The sequence below is a fragment of the Lucilia sericata genome, unplaced genomic scaffold (genome assembly GCF_015586225.1).
Source record: "Lucilia sericata isolate MDLA Ls3-8-SP2 unplaced genomic scaffold, ASM1558622v1 Contig000482F_arrow, whole genome shotgun sequence".
Classification (NCBI taxonomy): domain Eukaryota; kingdom Metazoa; phylum Arthropoda; class Insecta; order Diptera; family Calliphoridae; genus Lucilia; species Lucilia sericata.
In genome coordinates this window covers 155,122-179,898 of record NW_023994497.1, presented here as the reverse complement: position 1 = coordinate 179,898, position 24,777 = coordinate 155,122, and the positions used below count along the sequence as shown (strand labels likewise).

The window sequence follows — 24,777 nt, the reverse complement described above, 5'->3', positions numbered from 1 at the left end:
GTTCAGTTCTAGTTCAGTTCTAGTTCAGTTCTAGTTCAGTTCTAGTTCAGTTCTAGTTCAGTTCTAGTTCAGTTCTAGTTCAGTTCTAGTTCAGTTTCTAGTTCAGTTCTAGTTCATTCTTTTCAGTTCTAGTTCAGTTCTAGTTCAGTTCTAGTTCAGTTCTAGTTCAGTTCTAGTTCAGTTCTAGTTCAGTTCTAGTTCAGTTCTAGTTCAGTTCTAGTTCAGTTCTAGTTCAGTTCTAGTTCAGTTCTAGTTCAGTTCTAGTTCAGTTCTAGTTCAGTTTCTAGTTCAGTTCTAGTTCAGTTCTAGTTCATTTCTAGTTCAGTTCTAGTTCAGTTCTAGTTCAGTTCTAGTTCAGTTTCTAGTTCAGTTCTAGTTCAGTTCTAGTTCAGTTCTAGTTCAGTTCTAGTTCAGTTCTAGTTCAGTTTCTAGTTCAGTTCTAGTTCAGTTCTAGTTCAGTTTAGTTTTCTAGTTCAGTTCTAGTTCAGTTCTAGTTCAGTTCTAGTTCAGTTCTAGTTCAGTTCTAGTTCAGTTCTAGTTCAGTTTCTAGTTCAGTTCTAGTTCAGTTCTAGTTCAGTTCTAGTTCAGTTCTAGTTCAGTTCTAGTTCAGTTCTAGTTCAGTTCTAGTTCAGTTCTAGTTCAGTTCTAGTTCAGTTCTAGTTCAGTTCTAGTTCAGTTCTAGTTCAGTTCTAGTTCAGTTCTAGTTCAGTTTCTAGTTCAGTTCTAGTTCAGTTCTAGTTCAGTTCTAGTTCAGTTCTAGTTCAGTTCTAGTTCAGTTCTAGTTCAGTTTCTAGTTTCAGTTCTAGTTCAGTTCTAGTTCAGTTCTAGTTCAGTTCTAGTTCAGTTCTAGTTCAGTTCTAGTTCAGTTCTAGTTCAGTTCTAGTTCAGTTCTAGTTCAGTTCTAGTTCAGTTCTAGTTCAGTTCTAGTTCAGTTCTAGTTCAGTTCTAGTTCAGTTCTAGTTCAGTTCTAGTTCAGTTCTTTCTAGTTCAGTTCTAGTTCAGTTCTAGTTCAGTTCTAGTTCAGTTCTAGTTCAGTTCTAGTTCAGTTCTAGTTCAGTTCTAGTTCAGTTCTAGTTCAGTTCTAGTTCAGTTCTAGTTTCAGTTCTAGTTCAGTTCTAGTTCAGTTCTAGTTCAGTTCTAGTTCAGTTCTAGTTCAGTTCTAGTTCAGTTCTAGTTCAGTTCTAGTTCAGTTCTAGTTCAGTTCTAGTTCAGTTCTAGTTCAGTTCTAGTTCAGTTCTAGTTCAGTTCTAGTTCAGTTCTAGTTCAGTTCTAGTTCAGTTCTAGTTCAGTTCTAGTTCAGTTCTAGTTCAGTTCTAGTTCAGTTCTAGTTCAGTTCTAGTTCAGTTCTAGTTCAGTTCTAGTTCAGTTCTAGTCAGTTCTAGTTCAGTTCTAGTTCAGTTCTAGTCCAGTTCTAGTTCAGTTCTAATTAAGTTTTACTTCAGTTCTAATTAAGTTTTACTTCAGTTCCAGTTCGATACTAGTGCAGTTCCAGTTCAGTTCTGCTATAGGTCAGTTCAATTATCTAGTCGGCCAACGTTCCCTATTTAAATCACTCGTACTGTTCAACCAAATACTTGTGCACCAACATTATTACCGTTATGTTGCTGATGGTATGAAATGTTTTTGTTGTCGGAATAAAATTTTGTAATAGCAACAGCAGCGGCAGCCACAATAATAATTTTACTGCAAGCAACCGTATCACACAGTTAGAGACACACCTTTTGTCTTCCTTCAACACAAACCATACGAACAGACAAACAACGAGTTACAAAATAATATTGTATTTAATTGTATTTTTTTCTTTTTTACTTTATTTTCTATTTAATCAAGGTTTTCTTTTATCCATTCGTCTTCGCTCTTCCTCATCAGAATATGTCTCCACTGTTGTTATCGTATACAATTTTAACACACTTAATAGTACGACATAAATTCAATTTCAAAAGAATTAAAATCGATTGCACTGCTCGGTCTGCATATGTATGTATATACATATGTATACGTGAAAGTATCGTAGGAAATACCGGAGCAGCTTAGTTGATAATGCAACATGGGTCAATGCGTTGCCAGTATGTAGTTCAGTGTGAATTTTGTTGCTACAATGTGTTTGTATAAGTTGAAGTGGACGAGTTCTTCTTTTGTTCATTTGTATGTGCCCATTGGTATGTTTAAAATGTGTTAAAAGTGCAGGTAAATACTGATTAACAACAGTTTAAACTATGCTAAAAAGCATTTAATTTCCTTTAAACTTTATTACAACTACTTGTACTTGTACATACAAACATACCTACCCGGCAGTTCGAAGAAGCAGTCTTAGGATGAAGTCTATTAACTAAGTATTATCATACATTACTTCGATTTCATATTGAAGTTCAGTTCCAGTACTAGTTAAGTTCCGATTCAATTCTATTTCAATTCTAGTTCTGTTTTAGTACCGAAATGTTAAAATTATTTCTTCTCTCTTGTACTTGGGGATACTTAGGTAGTTTGGATACTGCAATGTATCCCTTAATGACTCCTTGCAAAACTGTTGGGACTTGTGTGTGTGTGTGTGTGTGTGAAAAACACATGTACAAGTTTATAATTGTAATTGTAGCAGGAAACGGTAAAATTGAATTGAACGCTACATTTACTAAGAGCTTTTAGCATTTATACACACACTTCCGAATGGGGAAGTGATCTAAGGAGAATTATAGTCTGTTGCACAAAAATTTTACGTTAATAAAAAGTTACTTAAACGTTAATGTTCGCAGACTTTCATATGCTATTAAAACTTAAGGGGAGAAACATTTTTAATCTTAGAATGTTCTTTAAAAGGAAGCCTTATTTCCATTACTTTTGCCAACAACATCAACAGTATTATTAACTTCATTAAAATTGTCTCTTTATCGCCCTAAGGTTACTGTCCCAGTTTTTTCATCTTAGTGCATTGGTTGCTTGAGCACTCGTTGTTCATATACACACTAGTGGCTGTTGGATGTTGTCCGTCTCATCATTAGACAATAAAAACCACTGCATTACATACAACCACAACAAACTCAATCATACTTATACACTTTATGTATTGTACAACACACTCGCACTCATAGAACTTACATGCATACCAACATAAATAGTATGTAGTTAGAACCTGATTTTAATTTCTTTTAAATATCTGAGTGTTTAGAACAACATCAATGTATGGATGCAGCTTCCCTATGACTTGTTTAACTACATAAAGCACAATTACTTACACTCAGGCGTAATTACAACTACATATAGAAATAAGTTGAATATGTAGATGGTGTTCTCATAAGCTAAGATATCAAATTCGAAAATCTCGGAAAAAAATCACCCTAATTCGAGCACATATATGACAATGATAAGCTATTGCTCAAACAATTATTGTGGAATTTCGACTCAGTCTCATTAGTAAACGTATTCCTATTACTGACACGTTCATACCCAGGTCTGGTGGAAGGACAACACTGAACCTAGAACTGACCTTAGAACTGAACTAGCATCTGAACTAGAACTGAACTAGAACTGAACTTTTAGAACGAACTAGAACTGAACTTGAACTGAACTTAGAAACTGCACTAGAACTGAACAAGAACTAGAACTAGAACTGAACTGACTGAACTAGAACTGAACTAGAACTGAACTAGAAACTGAACTAGAACTGAACTGAACTAGAACTGAACTAGAACTGAACTAGAACTGAACTAGAACTGAACTAGAACTGAACTAGAACTGAACTAGAACTGAACTAGAACTGAACTAGAACTGAACTAGAACTGAACTAGAACTGAACTAGAACTGAACTAGAACTGAACTAGAACTGAACTAGAACTGAACTAGAACTGAACTAGAACTGAACTAGAACTGAACTAGAACTGAACTAGAACTGAACTAGAACTGAACTAGAACTGAACTAGAACTGAACTAGAACTGAACTAGAACTGAACTAGAACTGAACTAGAACTGAACTAGAACTGAACTAGAACTGAACTAGAACTGAACTAGAACTGAACTAGAACTGAACTAGAACTGAACTAGAACTGAACTAGAACTGAACTAGAACTGAACTAGAACTGAACTAGAACTGAACTAGAACTGAACTAGAACTGAACTAGAACTGAACTAGAACTGAACTAGAAACTGAACTAGAACTGAACTAGAACTGAACTAGAACTGAACTAGAACTGAACTAGAACTGAACTAGACTGAACTAGAACTGACAACTAGAACTAACTAGAACTGAACAGAGAACTGAACTAGAACTGAACTAGAACTGAACTAGAACTGAACTAGAAACTGAACTAAGAACTGAACTAGAACTGAACTAGAAACTGAACTAGACTGAAATAGGAACTGACTAGAACTGAACTAGAACTGAACTAGAACTGAACTAGAACTGCAACTAGAACTGAACTAGAACTGAACTAGAACTGAACTAGAAACTGAACTAGAACTGAACTAGAACTGAACTAGGAACTGAACTAGAACTGTAACTCGAACTGAACTAGATAACTGAACTAGAACTGAACTACTAGACCTGGAACTAGAACTGAACTAGGAACTGAACTAGAACTGAGAACTAGAACTGAACTAGAACTGAACTAGAACTGAACTAGAACTGAACTAGAACTGAACTAGAACTGAACTAGAACTGAACTAGAACTGAACTAGAACTGAACTATAACTGAACTAGAACTGAACTAGAACTGAACTAGAACTGAACTAGAACTGAACTAGAACTGAACTAGAACTGAACTAGAACTGAACTAGAACTGAACTAGAACTGAACTAGAACGACTAGAACTGAACTAGAACTGAATTAGAACTGAACTAGAACTGAACTAGAACTGAACTAGAACTGAACTAGAACTAAACTAGAACTGAACTAGAAGTAGAAAAAACTGGAACTGAGCCTTTGTGTAAACGGAATATGGTAATCCTAATAGATTGGGGCTAGTCTAATAAACATTGTTTACATGTATTACTACATGGTGAATGTATCCTGAAACATACAATTTTGAATTTCACCATCTACTACTGTCTACTGTATATGTTTATTTATGTTATTTCTCTTGTTATTCCATACCCAACAGTTTGATAGAAGCAACTATAATTTCTGAATCCTAAGTAATTGAGAGTTGAAAATAGATACTAAATTGTTTGCTAGTAGTTTGTTCTTCAATGTACCCAAGAAAGTAGTTACTTAATCCACAACAAGTAATGTTTTGAAGAGTCTATTGGTAGTCAAAGTGAAGTGTTATAATAAAATAGAGTTAATTGTCTTTATCCTAGGAAGGCCCAACAAGTAAAACAATAAGTCACATAGCCAATCCTGTAACCAGGAGTAAACTTAAATGGCAGATAAATTCACTAGTTAGAGACAGTTACAGTGAACTGCTGGTTTCATACATACACTCTTACACTAGTAGGTGTATGGGTGCCAGTGCATATGTATAAATGTAAACATGTATCACCATACATTCATATGAATGTACGTGGTTAACGACACGTGTAATGTTCTTTAATTTCTCGTTGTGATGCTGGCAACGAATCGTGCTTTTGCCACTGCATCATGTAGCAACTACATACTAACTTGTGGGAACAAATGTAGGTAGTATGTACTATGTTTGAATATTTGATTTGTTATTGTTATAATTTGTTGTTGTTTTTGTTCCTGCTACCACTCCTGGCTGTTGTTTAGATTAGCTTGTTATTTACACATTTTTTCCTGTGGCAAAAAGAAAAACTACAAAATAGAAGGAAACCTAACAACAGTCACATTCATATAAACTTTATTCCTAAAAACAAAAGATGCTGATTATGTACTAGTGTCTAAATGTATAGGAGTGAGTTTAGTACAAACTAAGTAACTAGTTTAGAAATACATACATATATTTTTAAACAAAGTTATTTATCAACATGTAAAGTGTATCCCTGCGGAGTATTTGCTTCTTATATATATTGCATTCCTTTTACTTCATTTGTATTTTACATTTTTCCTTGTTTATGCAGATATCTCAACTACATAGAACTTGTTAACATCATTTCTCTTCTTGTATTTGCTGAGTGCAATTAAAACAAACATACAAACAAACAATGTAAATTCCAGAAACTTTAGTTTTATGCTGCAGGAAAATTTTAAGGATATAGAAGACTCCTTTCAAGTGCTGAGTGCTATACATAATTGGTAGAGCAGTGTATAGGAATCAATGTTTTTAAAATTGACAAAAGGCTACTTATCATCTGCATAAGTATTTCATAAATTTACTCGGCTTAAAGCAAGCTTGAAGCGGCAAATACTTTAAACAAGGCATTAGACTAGACTATAGACTAGACTATAGACTAGACTATAGACTAGACTATAGACTAGACTATAGACTAGACTATAGACTAGACTATAGACTAGACTATAGACTAGACTATAGACTAGACTATAGACTAGACTATAGACTAGACTATAGACTAGACTATAGACTATAGACTAGACTATAGACTAGACTATAGACTAGACTATAGACTAGACTATAGACTAGACTATAGACTAGACTATAGACTAGACTATAGACTAGACTATAGACTAGACTATAGACTAGACTATAGACTAGGCTATAGACTAGACTATAGACTAGACTATAGACTAGACTATAGACTAGACTATAGACTAGACTATAGACTAGACTATAGACTAGACTATAGACTAGACTATAGACTAGACTATAGACTAGACTATAGACTAGACTATAGACTAGACTAGACTATGGACTAGACTATAGACTAGACTATAGACTAGACTATAGACTAGACTATAGACTAGACTATAGACTAGACTATAGACTAGACTATAGACTAGACTATAGACTAGACTATAGACTAGACTATAGACTAGACTATAGACTAGACTATAGACTAGACTATAGAATAGACTATAGACTAGACTATAGAATAGATTATAGACTAGGCTATAGACTAGGCTATAGACTAGACTATAGACTAGACTATGGACTAGACTATAAACTAGACTGTAGACTAGACTATAGACTATACTATAGACTATACTAAAGACTAGACTATAGACTAGACTATAGACTATACTAAAGACTAGACTATAGACTAGACAAGAGACTGGAGTATAGACTAGACTATAGACTAGACTATATACTAGGATATAGACTGGAATGTTAAACATATTAAACTGTTAAAAATTATTGGAACCCTGTAAGAAATCACAATTTATTAAACTATTTTCATTGCCTTTAAAATCAAACTACATTTCAACATATATTTGACCGATATACATACATATGTATACTATATAAAAATATTCAATATACTGCAGCATAGTTTATCATACTTTCAATCTTTCAGTTGTGCTATTTTCATTACTGCTAACTCCATATAAACAAAAAATGATTTCAATTGAACTATTTGAAATTTTGCCAAAAAAATAAGAAAACAACCACACAGAAAATTTCAATTCTATATAAAATATCAATTGAGAGTCATCCCACAATATACATACATATGTACATATGTCTTCTTATGATGTACTATATAGATAGACCTACAATAGTTAAATTTATAAAACGTAATACTTAGTATTTATATGTAGGTATGTATATATTTTTATTGTTCTAAGAACTATTTTTTCTTATATTATTTTGGCATTAAAGTGACAATATAAAACTCCTACGATATAACAAATAGGAAAATATTTCCAACGAAAAATCAACCAGTACATAAAAAAACAAAACAACAAGGAAAAGGATAAACCCATAAGATAGACATAATACTTGAACTGTAGGAATCAATGAATGAATGAACGAGTTTGAATGAAGGAAGTCACGAATGAATGAATATAGTTTACTTACTTAAACAGTGGGTATTACAGTTATATGAAGAGTAGGATGTTTATATTTTAAAAGATATTTATCTTTTAAACTAAAAATTGGAAAATTTTTTTAATATATTCTAGCTGATTAAGCTGAAAAACACATAGGGCTGATATTATTTTAGGAACATGCTTTACTTTAGTTAAAAAAGATTACTTTATGAAAAGTCATAGTCTAGTCATAGTCTAGTCATAGTCTAGTCATAGTCTAGTCATAGTCTAGTCATAGTCTAGTCATAGTCTAGTCATAGTCTAGTCATAGTCTAGTCATAGTCTAGTCATAGTCTAGTCATAGTCTAGTCATAGTCTAGTCATAGTCTAGTCATAGTCTAGTCATAGTCTAGTCATAGTCTAGTCATAGTCTAGTCATAGTCTAGTCATAGTCTAGTCATAGTCTAGTCATAGTCTAGTCATAGTCTAGTCATAGTCTAGTCATAGTCTAGTCATAGTCTAGTCATAGTCTAGTCATAGTCTAGTCTAGTCATCATCTAGTCATAGTCTAGTCATAGTCTAGTCATAGTCTAGTCATAGTCTAGTCATAGTCTAGTCATAGTCTAGTCATAGTCTAGTCATAGTCTAGTCATAGTCTAGTCATAGTCTAGTCATAGTCTAGTCATAGTCTAGTCATAGTCTAGTCATAGTCTAGTCATAGTCTAGTCATAGTCTAGTCATAGTCTAGTCATAGTCTAGTCATAGTCTAGTCATAGTCTAGTCATAGTCTAGTCATAGTCTAGTCATAGTCTAGTCATAGTCTAGTCATAGTCTAGTCATAGTCTAGTCAGTCTAGTCTAGTCTAGTCATAGTCTAGTCATAGTCTAGTCATAGTCTAGTCATAGTCTAGTCATATCTAGTCATAGTCTAGTCATAGTCTAGTCATAGTCTAGTCATAGTCTAGTCATAGTCTAGTCATAGTCTAGTCATAGTCTAGTCATAGTCTAGTCATAGTCTAGTCATAGTCTAGTCATAGTCTAGTCATAGTCTAGTCATAGTCTAGTTATAGTCTAGTCATAGTCTAGTCATAGTCTAGTCATGTCTAGTCATAGTCTAGTCATAGTCTAGTCATAGTCTAGTCATAGTCTAGTCATAGTCTAGTCATAGTCTAGTCATAGTCTAGTCATAGTCTAGTCATAGTCTAGTCATAGTCTAGTCATAGTCTAGTCATAGTCTAGTCATAGTCTAGTCATAGTCTAGTCAGTCTAGTCATAGTCTAGTCATAGTCTAGTAGTCATAGTCTAGTCATAGTCTAGTCATAGTCTAGTCATAGTCTAGTCATAGTCTAGTCATAGTCTAGTCATAGTCTAGTCATAGTCTAGTCATAGTCTAGTCATAGTCTAGTCATAGTCTAGTCATAGTCTAGTCACAGCCTAGTCACAGTCTAGTCATAGTCTAGTCATTGCCTTGTCTTCGTGAAATTTGTATGGAATCCGAGCAAGTGTGGGTGGTAATAAATTGAATGTTAGTGCATTGTTCCTGCTTCCGAAATGAAAAAAGACAGTAAAACATAACCAAAGAGTCCTCACTGTAAATGTGTGGGTTATTTGATTTGTTTAAGAATTAAACAACAAAACAAAACAAACTTTTCATTGCACATATGCATAGCAAAAGCGGAAACGGATGTCCCTTAGCTTAAGGAAATGTTCAAATTCCCATATGGTTAAAAAATGATAGAAGTAAGAAATAGCGAGTATATTTAGAAACACAATAGAAGTTTTTCAAAGATTAAATACGAACTAAAACTATAACTGCCCACATACTTAGATATGCTCAGTCATATGCATACATTTGATATTTTCGAGTACACAAATATAAAGAAAAAAAACTAATTTGCTAAGGAAATGTGTGGGAAGTGCTTGCATAAAAATGCAAGTATTTTCCATTAAAAAACCCTTTAGGATTAGGTCACACTCATGTCCTTTTTTTCCTACATACAAGTGTATGCTATTATGTTGTTGGTTGAATTATTTATACACTCTCCTCCATTTACTAGTTTTAATTAGCTTGACATTAAATGTATGTGCATACATGCTTGCGCGTGCATGCTTAACAATATTCAATTTATTTTAATTCTCTTTCATTTTCCCGTTTTTGTTTTTTTTTTTTTTTCTTTTTAGGTTGCACTATGTGACAATCTTGAATTACCCTTTCGGGATGAATCATTTGATGCGGTTCTTTCCATAGCAGTGGTTCATCATTTTGCCACCACCGAGAGGAGAGTAAATGCCTTGAGAGAATTGGCACGTATCTTACGTATTGGTGGTCGTGTTGTTATTACTGTTTGGGCTTTGGAACAACGTCATAGACGTTTTGAATCACAAGATGTACTAATTCCTTGGCAACCGCCTAAAAATCGTAATTTCAACTATTCAGATGAGGAAGACGATGAAGACTTTTTACCTCCGTATCATGCGTATACGGAGGATTCAACGAATTCCAGTCGTTCAGCTGGAGATGGTGATAGTTCGAGTTTGTCTTCTTCATCGCCGGGCGAATCTTGTTATAGTTTTGTTCGTAGAGCCATACAGGTAAGTTTAACGAATCTTTAAATTAAATTATAAGGAATTGATTCTTTTGGCAAATTTCTTGGAAAGAAGACCGATCATTAAAAATCCATAATAGGAACTTTTCGAAACATCGCTGTGAAAATCACATTCAGATTTCCTATTTAATAAATATTCCTTAACCCGACTTAAGATTTCAACCACTTCTTCCCTTTCTCTTTTTCAGAAACTAGCAGGTGGCCGTAAGCATGCCTGGTTCCTCGACTCCTGGACCTCGAAGGATACCAAAAACGACAGTAGTTTAGATTATGAAGATGCAAAAGATTTACCCATTGAATTGCGTCGCTTAGAAGACTTTGAAGATTTCACAGATCCACCGCTATCGGCTGGTCTAAAATCTCGTAGTCTAGGTAGTATACTCAATCCACCACCACGACAAATTGTACGCTCACGTTCAAGTGTACCAAGTCTCGGTGGTCCATTACTGCATGTCGATAAGAATACAAACGCTACACAACTCTTAGATGCTCATGTAGCCGGACAAATGGTTAATGTATCTTCCGCCAATTCCATTAATCACACAAATGGTCATTCACCCACAAATCATACATTAATAAATACTAATAGCTCTACGACTGCTGTTACCACAGCACATGCATCATCGAATCTTAGTCGCCGTCCTAAACTCATTAAGCAAAAACAATCTCTTTGTGATGAAGACTATCAACTGCCAGATATGCCATTTCACATGTTTAGTCAGTATAATGTAAATACGAATGGTGTCACCAGTACATTGTTTGCCAAACAGCAATCGCTGCCCGGGCAAAATTTGACCACCCGCCAAATGCGTAAGCAGAGTTCATTGAATGAAGAACTAATGGCCGGTAATAGAATACGGGAAAAGGAGCGTGTACGCAAGAGAATACAAAAACAAATGTCTCTGAATGAAGCATTTCTGTGTCGTTCGGCCTTGTTTTCCAAACGTTTGCAGGTTATACGTGAAGGTTTTACCAGCAAAATTAAAAGTTCTACTGGCAGTTTGGAAAGAGTTACTAAAACGGGAATAAACAAAATAATGCAAAATTTAAAAACCACACCGGAAGAGAAAACGCCCTCAGCGGCTCAAGTTAATAGTAAAACGCCTAAGGGCAATATATGCACACATGAGCATCATCATCATCACCATCATTATTATCAGCAGCAGCATTCTCCTTTGGTGAGTAATTTTCAAACCCATCTACATCATTTGCTGCATCGCCAGAATACCGCCAATAAGTTTGCGGGACCCGTAACAATGTGCAAAAGTTTGGACTGTACCACCACGGCCTGCTATTGTCAGACCTATCATCAAGCCTGCTCACAATGTACCAATGCAGGTGATGAAGAAAAGGCTAGAAGACATTCCCGAGAATCGGGTTCAGACTCTTCCAAAGATAGCAGTTTACAGTCAGACACCAGCATAGAGTCCGAAGATAGTTTTGCCTCGGTTATATTTATACCCAAACCCGAGCAGCATCAGCAGCAGCTGAACTATCAGAAACAACATCAAAATTCTAATTCTAGTTCGAGTAATTCCTCCTCTAGCAATGGCGGTGGTTGTCATGTTCATAAAACTTGTTGCCAGAGTAAGTGTGTCTCCTCTTCCTCCAATTTAGGCCAGTGTTGTAAATTAGATATAAATGGTCATCGTATATCATCAGTGCCAACATCTCCACTTATAATGCCCTGCCCACCCACACCCGCTCATTCGCCAGCAGCGGCTCAAACAGCCGTTACTTCCCCGCCCCAATCAATGCCTGCTGTTATAGCAGCCATGGCTATGTTTACACCTCCCGCAAAGAGCAACCTGCCAGAGAAAAGTGCTGAGGATAAGCTTCCCTTGAATAGTGTCAACAAGACTAGATTTAATTTCGATGAAGCTCATATAAAACAACAAGAGTCTAAGGATCTGCAGCAGCAGGAAGAACTGAAACAAAAGCAACAGCAAAAAAGTCAAGAAATTAAACCGGAAATAAAAAAGGAACTAGAACAACCATTTGAAATTAAAATTACCAGACAAACCATTAAAGATTTGCCACCCATACCGAAATTCCGTAAACAACAGTCCTTACAAATAACACGGCAAAGTTTTCCGATAGTAAGAAGAACTACCACGGCTGGAGGAGGCGCAGCCATAGCCACCATACCAAAACTTATGTCATTAGAATTATTTAATCCGGCTACCGATGATTTAGATAGTGATTCTAGCGAACCCTCTTCACCCGACTCAGTAGATAGCGTTATAAGTGCGCCCAGATCCAGTAATTTGACAACAGCTCCCAGTTTGGATCAGGCTAAAGATGTTACACCCAATGAGGAGAAAGTAGCAGAATCAGAAACTAAAGCTGAAGAAACCGAAAATGAAATGATAGTTAATGATGACAAATCCGATATATTACCCAACAAATATGGTGGAGGCATGCAAACTAATCAACCACAAGATTGTCAAGAATTTGCTGAACAATTAAGTGCCCAATTAATGCGTGAATTGGAAGAGAAAAATAATAAAGCTGAAACAAGGTCTTTAGAAGCTAGTGAAGAATTCTTTGAAGATCCCTTTTCACAGCCACGCAAACGTAATGGTGAAAAAGATTTGGCCGCCTTAAGGGATGAGCTAAGAGAACGTAGACTTATGTTGGCTAATTTATCAACACAACCCAGCCTTAATCAATCACCAAATTCTTCCTCTACTTCATCGCTCTCCTCACAGACCAGAAGTTTTACCATACATGAAGAAGATGAAGACGAGGATGAGGAGGAAAATGAACGCAGTTACACTTTACAATTGTATGAAAATTGTAAGATATCGAAATTTAACTATAAAAGACATTTACACAATAATTTACATCCCGAAACGGCATATTTGCTGCAAGATGAAGATTCCTCCATTAAGGATGATGAGGAAGAGGAATTAGAAGAAATTGAACATGATGTTATACTAGAAGAAGATGAGGAAGAGGTAGAGGCTGAAGAAACTTTGGCACGACTGCAACAAACGACCAATCAAACTAAAAACGAAAAATGTGATTCTCTCGACGACAAGGAGGATGAAGCTACGACAACGAAAAAGAGTTCGGGCGAAGAAACTACCATTACTAATAATACAACGACCACCTCTAATACCATGCAAAATCGTAATCAATCGACCGAATCTTGGGAGCATTCAAATAGCTCAACCACTTCACTTGATAGTCCATCACAAGGTGGCGCCACCACACACCATCGCTACTATCACGTCTTTCGCGAAGGCGAACTTGATGCTTTAATCAATCATCATGTAGCCAGTTTGCATATAGTATCATCCTACTATGAACGTGCCAGTTGGTGTGTGGTAGCTGAAAAAGTGCAAGTATGGACAATTTGAGTGGTTGGTTGGATAGAGTTTATGAATTTAAAGAAAATAAATATATAAATACATACTACTAAATTTACAAAAGAAAATCGCATTACATGGAATCTATGTATACTTATTCAAATATTTTTTGTTTATCTTTTGGCAAATTAATATATAGTATATGCTGTATGTAAATAGTACGGTTATATAGCAACATTTTTAAATAAAAGCTCAAATATATACAATTCATATATAGATTTATATACTCGTTATTTAAGAATCAAAAAAAATACATTAAAGTATCATTAAGATTAATGTTTAAATAAGAAGTTTTTTTTAGTATACATGTTAAAAAATTTATGCTGAAAAAGTTTTTTAATATAAGATTTTGATATCAGGTTAAAATTCATGTTTTTTACGTTAAAAGCTCTTTTCTGTTAAAGTCTTCTTTTACAAACAAACAAATGGAAAACGATTTCTATGAAAAGGGATTTTGTTCAAAAGCCTTTTTCATGAAAAGCTTTTATTGTACAAAAGATTTTTTATGAAAAGCTTTTATTGTACAAAAGCCTTTTTATGAAAAGCTCTTATTGTACAACAGCCTCTTAATGAAAAGTTTTTATTGTACAAAAGCTTTTTTATTAATAGCTTTTATTATACAAAGCTTTTAAAAACCTTTTTTTAATTTCCATGAAAAGCGTTTTTCTGTCAAAAGCTTTTTATGAGAAGTTTTTGTTATTCAAAAATTTTAGAAAGTTTATTCTTATATAAAAAGTTTAATTTTATAAAAAAAAGCTATTTTTTCTTATAAAATGTACATAAGCTTTTTATATAAAAAGAAACTTTTTATAACAATCTATAAAAAATAAGCTTCTTATGAGAAGCTTTTTTATGAGAGGGTTTTTGATTATAATGTATACGTTTTTACATAAACTTCTTTGTGTTAAAAATTTTGCACAAAAAGCTTTTTTTTATAAAATGCTTTTTGTGTAAAGAACGTTTTTTATAAAAATTATTTAAAAATCTTTTTATATAAAAAGTGTAAAAATTTTTTTTGTATAAAAAGCTGTACCTAAAAGCGTTTTTCAAGAAAAGCATTTGTATAAAATGCTTTTTACAATTTTAAAATTTTTTTTTTTCAAAAACCTACTTTTATTTCTTTCTTATTATATAAAAAGCTTTTTTAAGAAAAGCTTTTTTATGAAAATTTTTTTAAGAAAAACTTTTTTGGCAACATTTTTTTTTACAAAAATCTTTTTTATTAAAAGCTTTTTCCAAAAATTTATTTTATGAAAAAAAGGTTTTTTAATTTTTTATACAAATCTTTTATTTAAGAAAAAGCTTTTTATAGATTACTTTTCTATGGAAAATTTTTTAACAAAGATTTTGTAAGCAAAACATTTTCAGAAAGTTTTGTTATTAAAAGCTGTTTCCAAAAAGTTTCAGCTTTTTTATGAAAAAAGCTTTTTTTCATTTAAACGTTTTTATACAAATCATTTATATAAAAAAAACTTTTTTATAAACTACTTTTATATGGAAATTTTTTTAACAAAAAGTTTCTTTAAGAAAAACATTTTTACAAAAAATCGTTTTTATTAAAAACTTTTTCAAAAAAGTTTTTTTCATTAAAAGCTTTTTTATAGAAAGCTCTTTTCATTAAAAGTTTTTTTATAAAAAGCTTTTTTCATTAAAAGTTTTTTATAAGCATTTTGTAGTTGAGAAAAACATAAAATCATTTGTATGAAAAGCTTTTATATTAAAAGTTTTTTGTATAAGAAGCTTTGTATGAAAAGCTTTTCTATTAAAAGTTCTTTTTTATATAAAAAGCTTTTTGAAAAGTAAGTAATCAACTTTCAAAATCTTATATTAAACAAACTTTTAAATTTAAATTTAAAAATAAATACTCTTTAAGCCTAAACAAATAAAACTTTTCTCAATTTAAGAAAATTTAACCATAAATTGGACCAATTAATTGGTAAATTAAAAAAAGAAAAACTAAATTACAAATTTAGAAAAGTTTAACGGCCAATGAATTTCATTATAAATAAATCCATGGCAAAACCAAATACGAAAATCTTCACTAAAGCTCATACCTTTAAAGGAATGACTTTCAAATAATTTTAAGTTAAAATATTTATAAGAAAAAAAATATTCAAAATATATACATAACAAAAACATAAAATTTATATATTTAGGAAAAATTATCTAAAAGCATAATTAAAAAAAAAAAAAAAAAACATTTAAAAAAGGTTCAAAAAGGAATTGCAAAAAATTAAAAATTTTTTTTAGCATATAAATAACATTTATTTAAGTAACTAATTAATTAATTATAAATATTACATGAAGAAAAAAAATTAAACAAAAAATTTAAAAATAACTTTAAACTTGTTATTAACATTTTTTATACTTTTAACTATAAACACTGAAAAAAAAAACATTTATAAATAATTTTCAAATTGTTTAGATTTTGAAATTAGCTGGATTTGAAAAAAACTTATGTTGCAGAATTTTAGGATTTTCAATTTGCTTGTGTATAAAAATGTATATTTTTTTGTAATTTTAAATTCTGTTTTAATAATAAACAAATCTACAAATCTGATCAACCAACTGAGACAAATTCGAAAAAAAATTAAAGCTTTTATATGCGAATAGCTTTTTCAAAAGGAGTTTTTTTAAAGAAAGGAGCATTTTGTGGTAAAATGAGCTTTTTTGAAAAAACGCTTTTTTGTAAAAAAGTTTTTTGGTAGAATAGTTTTTTGTTAAACATATAGTGCTAAAGAGCAATCTGTTAAAAAAGGTTGTTTGTAAAAAAGCTTGTTAGTTAAAAAGCTTTTTTTTTTTAATTGTATGAAAAGCTTTTCTTTAAAAAGATTTTCTCTATTAAAATCTGGTGAAGTGATTTAAAAAAACAGGGTTTTCTAAAGAAGCTTTTTTATTTAAAAAGCTTTTTTGTGAAAAATAACAATATTGCCCGGTTAGTTTACAGCAATAATCTCAACCAATATCATATTCGAATTTATTTATTATATGTTAAAAGGTACTATTTTCTTTAGTTTATATAAAAGTTTAATATTTCTTAATTTAATATCTCTTCTTTTTTCTATCACCACTATGTATTAACAACAACGACTTGTAAGAAAGAAAAATTAATAAAAATTTCCTAGAAATCAAAAAAAAAACATTAAAACAAGTAATATCTTGTAGTCTTCTAACTAAAAATAGATAAATTTTAAACGTCCATAAGCTCACCTCTTTAAAATTGAAAAAAAAACTAAGCTCTAAATCGAAACCTTTAAAAAAATTATGAGAAAAAAGTAAAATGAGAAATTTTAAGTTTTAATTAATATTTTTTTAGTTAAATAATCAGGCATGTGACAGATCATTATGAAATATTATTTTACTAACGGAAGAACCCGGCTGAAAAAGTTTACGTTTGACTGAATTTTCTTTAAATTTGCTTAGTACGGCGAACTAGAAATAGTAGACGTGGCCCCTGCCATATAATAACAACTAGAGAACAGAAAAGGGCCGACCACCGGAAGATGTCATGGCACATCCCATATGAAATAAATGCTAAAATTCAGGATAGTTATGGTACGGTAGCGAAGCACACTGGGTATAGCTAGTTTAAAATAAATCCAAAGTTCTTTATTTTAACTTTTTATTTACATTTTATGTTTCCTCCTTTTCATTCTTTTTCGAAAAGCTACACAGAGGAAAAAAAGACGTTTTAAAATTATGCACACCTGGTACCAAATTGACAACAAAATGTTTATAATTTTCCAATAACATCAAATCGACAACAAAAATATAAAATTCATTCTCGAAATGGCAACGATACATTGCCTAATTGACACAAAGCGTAATCGAAGTGACAACAATGCGTTGTTGCAATGACAACGATGCGTTGTCAAAATGATAATTGGGTGTTATTGAAATTTTAACACATCCGTTCTCTATATGTTAACAAACGTGCTAAGCTTACTTCTGACAACGGAATGTATCAATTTCGGTACTTTTCTACCGGGTTAAAGCTATATTTCGCAAAATTCAGTAATATCATCGTTATCGTCCTAAAAATAATTTGGCCCATAAGTTGGGCTCGCTACCAACAACAATGTATTTTCGGCCGGTGAAAATACCGTAGTATTTGGCACAATTCATCTTTTAATGACCGCCCGACTATTATTATGGGAACCTATCTTAATAATAGACTTATTAGTATAAAGTTTATACAGAGCAATCGTACACAGAGGGAAAAACTAAGTATTAAAAAGTATACACGCTTGGTACCAAATTGACACCAACGTTTTTATAATTTTTCAATAACATTCGTTGTCAAAGTATGTACGGATAGTTGTCAAATTAACAACAAAAATATGTCACGTTATCAAATCTACAAAAAAAATAATATATAATACATGACGTCAAATCATAAACGAAGATTCTATCTACGACTGGTGGCGTCTAACGACGAAAATTTAAAATTTTTTTATATTTATTTATTTAAAGATAACCTCCATATATTTTCTGAGTGAAAAGGATGTGTTATCAAAGTGATAACGCTATGTTGTCAAGCAGAACGTTGAGTTATCGTTTAGACAACAACGGTGGTTGTCAAAATGGTAACTGGGTGTTATTTAAATGTTAACAAAAATGTTAAGCTCTCTTTTAACAACGGATTGTATCAATTTCGGTACTTTTCTATCGTTTTTTCCCTCTGTGATTGATATTCTGTTATAATACGGAACATGAACTTTAATCTTATTACAAACATTTTGGGAGTAATTTAACATTTAGACACAATTATCTTGCTCTTAGAGACATAACTATTTCCTATTTGAATATATATATATATATATATATATATATATATATATATATATATATATATATATATATATATATATATATATATATATATATATATATATATATATATGAGGAATATTATTTATGTATGGCCACACGATCTACCCATGTTCGTTCGTACATTTGTCAGACTTAAGATTTCGTTCCGCCGTAAAAGACCCTTTTCGAAAATCTCTCTGTTGCTCATATTAATATCAATAGATGATGATTTTTTACTATCGTAACTTTTCTGATTTCTTTATTTATTATGCCTGAAGTTATTTTCTGTGACATGACTGATTAAACCCACCAGTAACAAATAGCAAATCCCTAGAAAATTGTTCACCTACGACCATCTAAATAATGAACCTAATATAAAACACCCGCACTTTAACAAACCATTAAATAAATGTCAAAGTATTGCTGTACAATGACATTTTAGCAACATACTAAATTAGCAAATATGTTTTGAACTATTGACATTTAGCTAACCAGCAGTTGGGCGGGAGGGTCCCGTATTAGCCACTAGGGTTACCCCTAGTCACCATCTACTCAGATAATTAGCTTTTTTAAATATAAGCTTGTGTTACAAGGAAGACAATTTGACTCTATAGATTACAAAGACACAACTTGAACATTATTGCTTAAGTTTGTTTTGTCTACTCTCTAGATTACTAGGGGACTGTAACATGGCGGCTGTCTCCGCTCTCGCTTATAAAGGCGACACTCAAGTGACGGCTCTTTTCATTCTCGTTAAAAGCCGAATTAGAGCCAAGCAGACAATTAGACGTTAGTGGAATGACTGCCTTTTTCCAGATGCATTGACTCTTTGCGGAACTGTTGGGAAATTAACCACATACATATGTTCTTAAAAAAGTTTTGCAACAATAATTAGGTTTGTTAGATAAAAATGGTTCAAAAAAATCAGGGATTTGAAAATTTTCACTGGTTTAATATAAAATAAACAAAATTTTTTAATAATAAACATAAAAATAAACTTTGAAGATCGTTAAATTAAAAATTAAATTATAAATACTACCCCCCTATACAAAAAAACACAACACTTGCTTTAAAATTCAAAGAAAACCTAAAAAAATAATACATTAAATTAAAAAATAAAAACCCCCTAAAAGTTACACACACACACCTACAAAACATATAAATATTTCCAAAATAAAACAAAATATCAATAAAATGCATTTACACTTAAAGAAAAAAAAATATTCAAATAAAAGTATGAAAATCAAGCGAAAAAACAAGCATAACCTAAAAAGTTTAAGAAAAGAACATTTAAGTGCAAAGAAATTATAAACAATAAATTAAATTCTATTTGCTGCCATACTTCAGAATAAAACCCAAAATAATAAGAAAAACTAAAAACACTACAGAAAAAATAACTAATAAATTAAAATAAAACAAATTAATCCCCCTAATCCTTAAAAAAAATACAACATTAAATAGCAAAACATTGGTCAAGCAAAAAACTAAAACATTTAAGATATTCTTAAATACAAATTGTACTTCAAAAATATTACAAAAAAAAAACTATTAAATATTTTATATGGTATTTGCAAAGTACTCGTAACTTACAAAAAACATTACATTATACAAAGTATAGTTAATTGAACAAAAAATTAAAAAAATTAAATTTCAAAATATTTAAATTTAAAAAAAAATCAATGAAATTGTCTGACTGTGAATGAGTTTTTATGTAGCTAGCCAAAAAAAAACAAAAACTATTAATAATAATAATAAATTAGAAAAAAATATAAAGAAAAAAACAGAACATTAACTAAAAATTGCATTAAAAACATGTTTGAATATACTCATGAAAAAGTATATCTAGATTTAAATCTAGTTTATAACTTTGTAAAAACAGAAAAGATACTGAATAAGAATTATATGCTTTTTTTATATATATTAATAAATACTTATTATTAGTCTAAATTATATACTTATTATTATTATTCAAAATAATATAATTACAATTAGGTTCTTCTTATAATTTAGTTCAAAATGATAAATCAAATAAAACATTGAAATTATTATTCCAGATTCAGATACTGAACATTAAAATATATATAAATTAAAAAAAAAAAAAAACGGTATTCACAAATTCAGTTATATGGTGTTTTATTTAAAATGAAGTAGGTATTTAAAAAAACTTTAAAAAAAATTAACTTCCCGACATCCACATATTTATCTTCAAGAGGTAAGTTATATTCGGCCATGCCGAATCTTACATATACATAGTTTTATTCTCTATCGAAGAATGTTATGTAAATGTAAAGTGAATTTCAGAAGATGTTCTTATGCATGGACTTAAGTTTTAGAAGTTTAATGAGTGCTTAAGTCAATTGTGGGCCGATTTCTATGAATTTAGTTAGTTAGTTAGTTAGTTAGTTAGTTAGTTACTTAGTTACTTAGTTACTTAGTTAGTTAGTTAGTTAGTTAGTTAGTTAGTTAGTTAGTTAGTTAGTTAGTTAGTTAGTTAGTTAGTTAGTTAGTTAGTTAGTTAGTTAGTTAGTTAGTTAGTTAGTTAGTTAGTTAGTTAGTTAGTTAGTTAGTTAGTTAGTTAGTTAGTTAGTTAGTTAGTTAAGTTAGTTAGTTAGTTAGTTAGTTAGTTAGTTAGTTAGTTAGTTAGTTAGTTAGTTAGTTAGTTAGTTAGTTAGTTAGTTAGTTAGTTAGTTAGTTAGTTAGTTAGTTAGTTAGTTAGTTAGTTAGTTAGTTAGTTAGTTAGTTAGTTAGTTAGTTAGTTAGTTAGTTAGTTAGTTAGTTAGTTAGTTAGTTAGTTAGTTAGTTAGTTAGTTAGTTAGTTAGTTAGTTAGTTAGTTAGTTAGTTAGTTAGTTAGTTAGTTAGTTAGTTAGTTAGTTAGTAGTTAGTTAGTTAGTTAGTTAGTTAGTTAGTTAGTTAGTTAGTTAGTTAGTTAGTTAGTTAGTTAGTTAGTTAGTTAGTTAGTTAGTTAGTTAGTTAGTTAGTTAGTTAGTTAGTTAGTTAGTAGTTAGTTAGTTAGTTAGTTAGTTAGTTAGTTAGTTAGTTAGTTAGTAGTTAGTTAGTTAGTTAGTTAGTTAGTTAGTTAGTTAGTTAGTTAGTTAGTTAGTTAGTTAGTTAGTTAGTTAGTTAGTTAGTTAGTTAGTTAGTTAGTTAGTAGTTAGTTAGTTAGTTAGTTAGTTAGTTAGTTAGTTAGTTAGTTAGTTAGTTAGTTAGTTAGTTAGTTAGTTAGTTAGTTAGTTAGTTAGTTAGTTAGTTAGTTAGTTAGTTAGTTAGTTAGTTAGTTAGTTAGTAGTTAGTTAGTTAGTTAGTTAGTTAGTTAGTTAGTTAGTTAGTTAGTTAGTTAGTTAGTAGTTAGTTAGTTAGTTAGTTAGTTAGTTAGTTAGTTAGTTAGTTAGTTAGTTAGTTAGTTAGTTAGTTAGTTAGTTAGTTAGTTAGTTAGTTAGTTAGTTAGTTAGTTAGTTAGTTAGTTAGTTAGTAGTTAGTTAGTTAGTTAGTTAGTTAGTTAGTTAGTTAGTTAGTTAGTTAGTTAGTTAGTTAGTTAGTTAGTTAGTTAGTTAGTTAGTTAGTTAGTTAGTTAGTTAGTTAGTTAGTTAGTTAGTTAGTTAGTTAGTTAGTTAGTTAGTTAGTTAGTTAGTTAGTTAGTTAGTTAGTTAGTTAGTTAGTTAGTTAGTTAGTTAGTTAGTTAGTTAGTTAGTTAGTTAGTTAGTTAGTTAGTTAGTTAGTTAGTTAGTTAGTTAGTTAGTTAGTAGTTAGTTAGTTAGTTAGTAGTTAGTTAGTTAGTTAGTTAGTTAGTTAGTTAGTTAGTTAGTTAGTTAGTTAGTTAGTTAGTTAGTTAGTTAGTTAGTTAGTTAGTTAGTTAGTTAGTTAGTTAGTTAGTTAGTTAGTTAGTTAGTTAGTTAGTTAGTTAGTTAGTTAGTTAGTTAGTTAGTTAGTTAGTTAGTTAGTTAGTTAGTTAGTTAGTTAGTTAGTTAGTTAGTTAGTTAGTTAGTTAGTTAGTTAGTTAGTTAGTTAGTTAGTTAGTTAGTTAGTTAGTTAGTTAGTTAGTTAGTTAGTTAGTTAGTTAGTTAGTTAACTGTATTTCTGGCAGAATTTTTTCGAGGGCTAAGTAAAATCGTAGTTCAATGTTATCTACATTTAACACCATTCGTATTTAATACATTTGTTATCAATGCAGAGCACTTAAGGAAAATTTCATCTTCCCTCCTATTTCTTGCGGACCCTTTTGTGCCAACGACAGACGAACGGACAGTCTCAAGTTTAAGAAATATCAGACGGGAGGAAACATTTAAATCGCCTGGGAAGATGTTTCGTACTTGTCGTGCACTTATACATACCTACTTTGGCAACTATTATAAAAAAATTATTGAAGTAATAGCTATCGGATTCAGACGAATGTAGAGCATGTGGAGAGGACAGTGAAACTCTGGAGCACTTTCTTTGCCACTGCCAGGCATTCGTCGAAGTTAGATCCAAATATCTTGGAAGTGATGTTATTCCGGAAATAACATTCCTGACTAACACTGACTGGAAGATTCTTAGGAATTACGTTCAGGAAACTGAGTTTATGAACACTGAAAAATAATTCATTCATTCATAATTCATTCAGTTTTTTCATGATAAGGAGTGCACAACAGGCCCGATAGTGGCCTAGGTGTATTTCTTCCGATTTGATGTAATACCTATACATCCTCCTATCAACCTTCCTACCTACCTAATAGCTATGATTATTGTCTGGATAAACTTAGATGCAGGCAATGTTTGTCAATTTGTTTCGACAAATTAAATAAGAATTGCAGATATATCTGCACAAACGCAAAACAACCCACTTTGGGGAACTACTGTAAACAAATATTGAATAGCTATGATTGATGTCAGGATAAACTTAGACGAAGGCAATGTTTGCCAACTTGTTTCCACAAAGGATCGACAACAGATGACAAGTGTTACAAAACTAAAGTTTGTCCAATAAGAAAAGCAACAACAACCTGTTGGCAACATTTGCAACAAAACAATTAACAAAGTGGTCACGCATTTAGGTACACCGAACCGCATATAGCAGGGACCATACCTTGTCACAATTCCTAAACATAATAAAGCTTTAAAACAATTTAATATTAAGTATAAAATAAAAAAATACAATTTCTATAAGTACCTGCTTCTGGCACTTGTTGCTCCGGATTTCTTTCAATTTCTATTTATTTTTCACAATTTACACTATTATTTTACATTGCCTGTATAACACACAATTTAAGAAACTAATTTTTATTTACAACACTTTACACTTTTTACTATAAAACGGAAATTTTAACAAATTACTAAAATTTTCACTTGATTAACTAACCGTACGGTAAAAGCGCGAAAAATAACTAGCTTCTAAAGAGTTGTATTTGACAGTAGCAGAGTTGTATTAGGTGACACTGACTTTTTTAGGCAGAGTTGGAAAATTGACGTACCTAGTTTTTAGTACATAAAATACACAAATATGTAAATCGGAAACAGGAAATACAGTTAATCTTAGCAAATTTTTTGCAATAACAAGAAATTTTTAAGTGATTTCTTTTTAATTGTCTTAAATACATATAAAATATACTTTTAATGATATTTTACTTTAATTAAACTGAGTTTAAATTTGTTTATATTTCTACATTATCTATTAAAACAAACCGGAAAAGGATGTATAATATAAATAATACAAAGTTGTACTTACTACTAACAGAGTTGTATTTTAAAGTAGAATTTTTTGTGACAAATAGGTGTAAAAAGGTTTTAGTACTTATGAAGTTATTCAAATAATAATCCAAAGATTTTGATTTGGTATATTACTTGAGCTAATCTTTTACTAAAAATATTTTTCCCAAAAAAATCGACAAAAAGGGATATTTTACAAAATATATTATTAAAATTGAGGGTAATCGGTATATCGATTCGTAAGAAAAAGTTTTGGAAATTCTATATATACAATTAATTTAAATAAATGCTTTTTATTGAGTACAAAAATGGATTGCCCATTTGTATGGGTGTGTTTTAGTAACTAACAAATTTTCCGGTTTTACCGAGACGAACTCAAAATAACTGTAATTTGCTGCAAATGATTAGACTTCAATACTTTCTGCATAAAACCTGTAAATCTTGTACTATAACAAAGCTTAGGTTTTTAAATTTTCTTCGCATAACT

The 24,777-nt window shown here is 31.0% G+C and overlaps 1 protein-coding gene across 2 annotated transcripts in view; it reads left to right on the top strand.

Annotated features, from left to right (window-relative positions):
- The window catches only part of LOC119605413, a 53,324-nt gene extending 39,085 nt beyond the window's left edge, over nt 1-14,239 (top strand). For both annotated transcript variants that reach the window (XM_037958510.1, XM_037958509.1), the window contains 2 exons: nt 9,997-10,407; nt 10,610-14,239. In XM_037958510.1, coding sequence (XP_037814438.1) covers nt 9,997-10,407; nt 10,610-13,786 — 3,588 coding nt within the window. In that variant the 3' untranslated portion in view covers nt 13,787-14,239. The remainder of the gene's footprint in view (nt 1-9,996; nt 10,408-10,609) is intronic.
- Nucleotides 14,240-24,777: the final 10,538 nt, after the last annotated feature.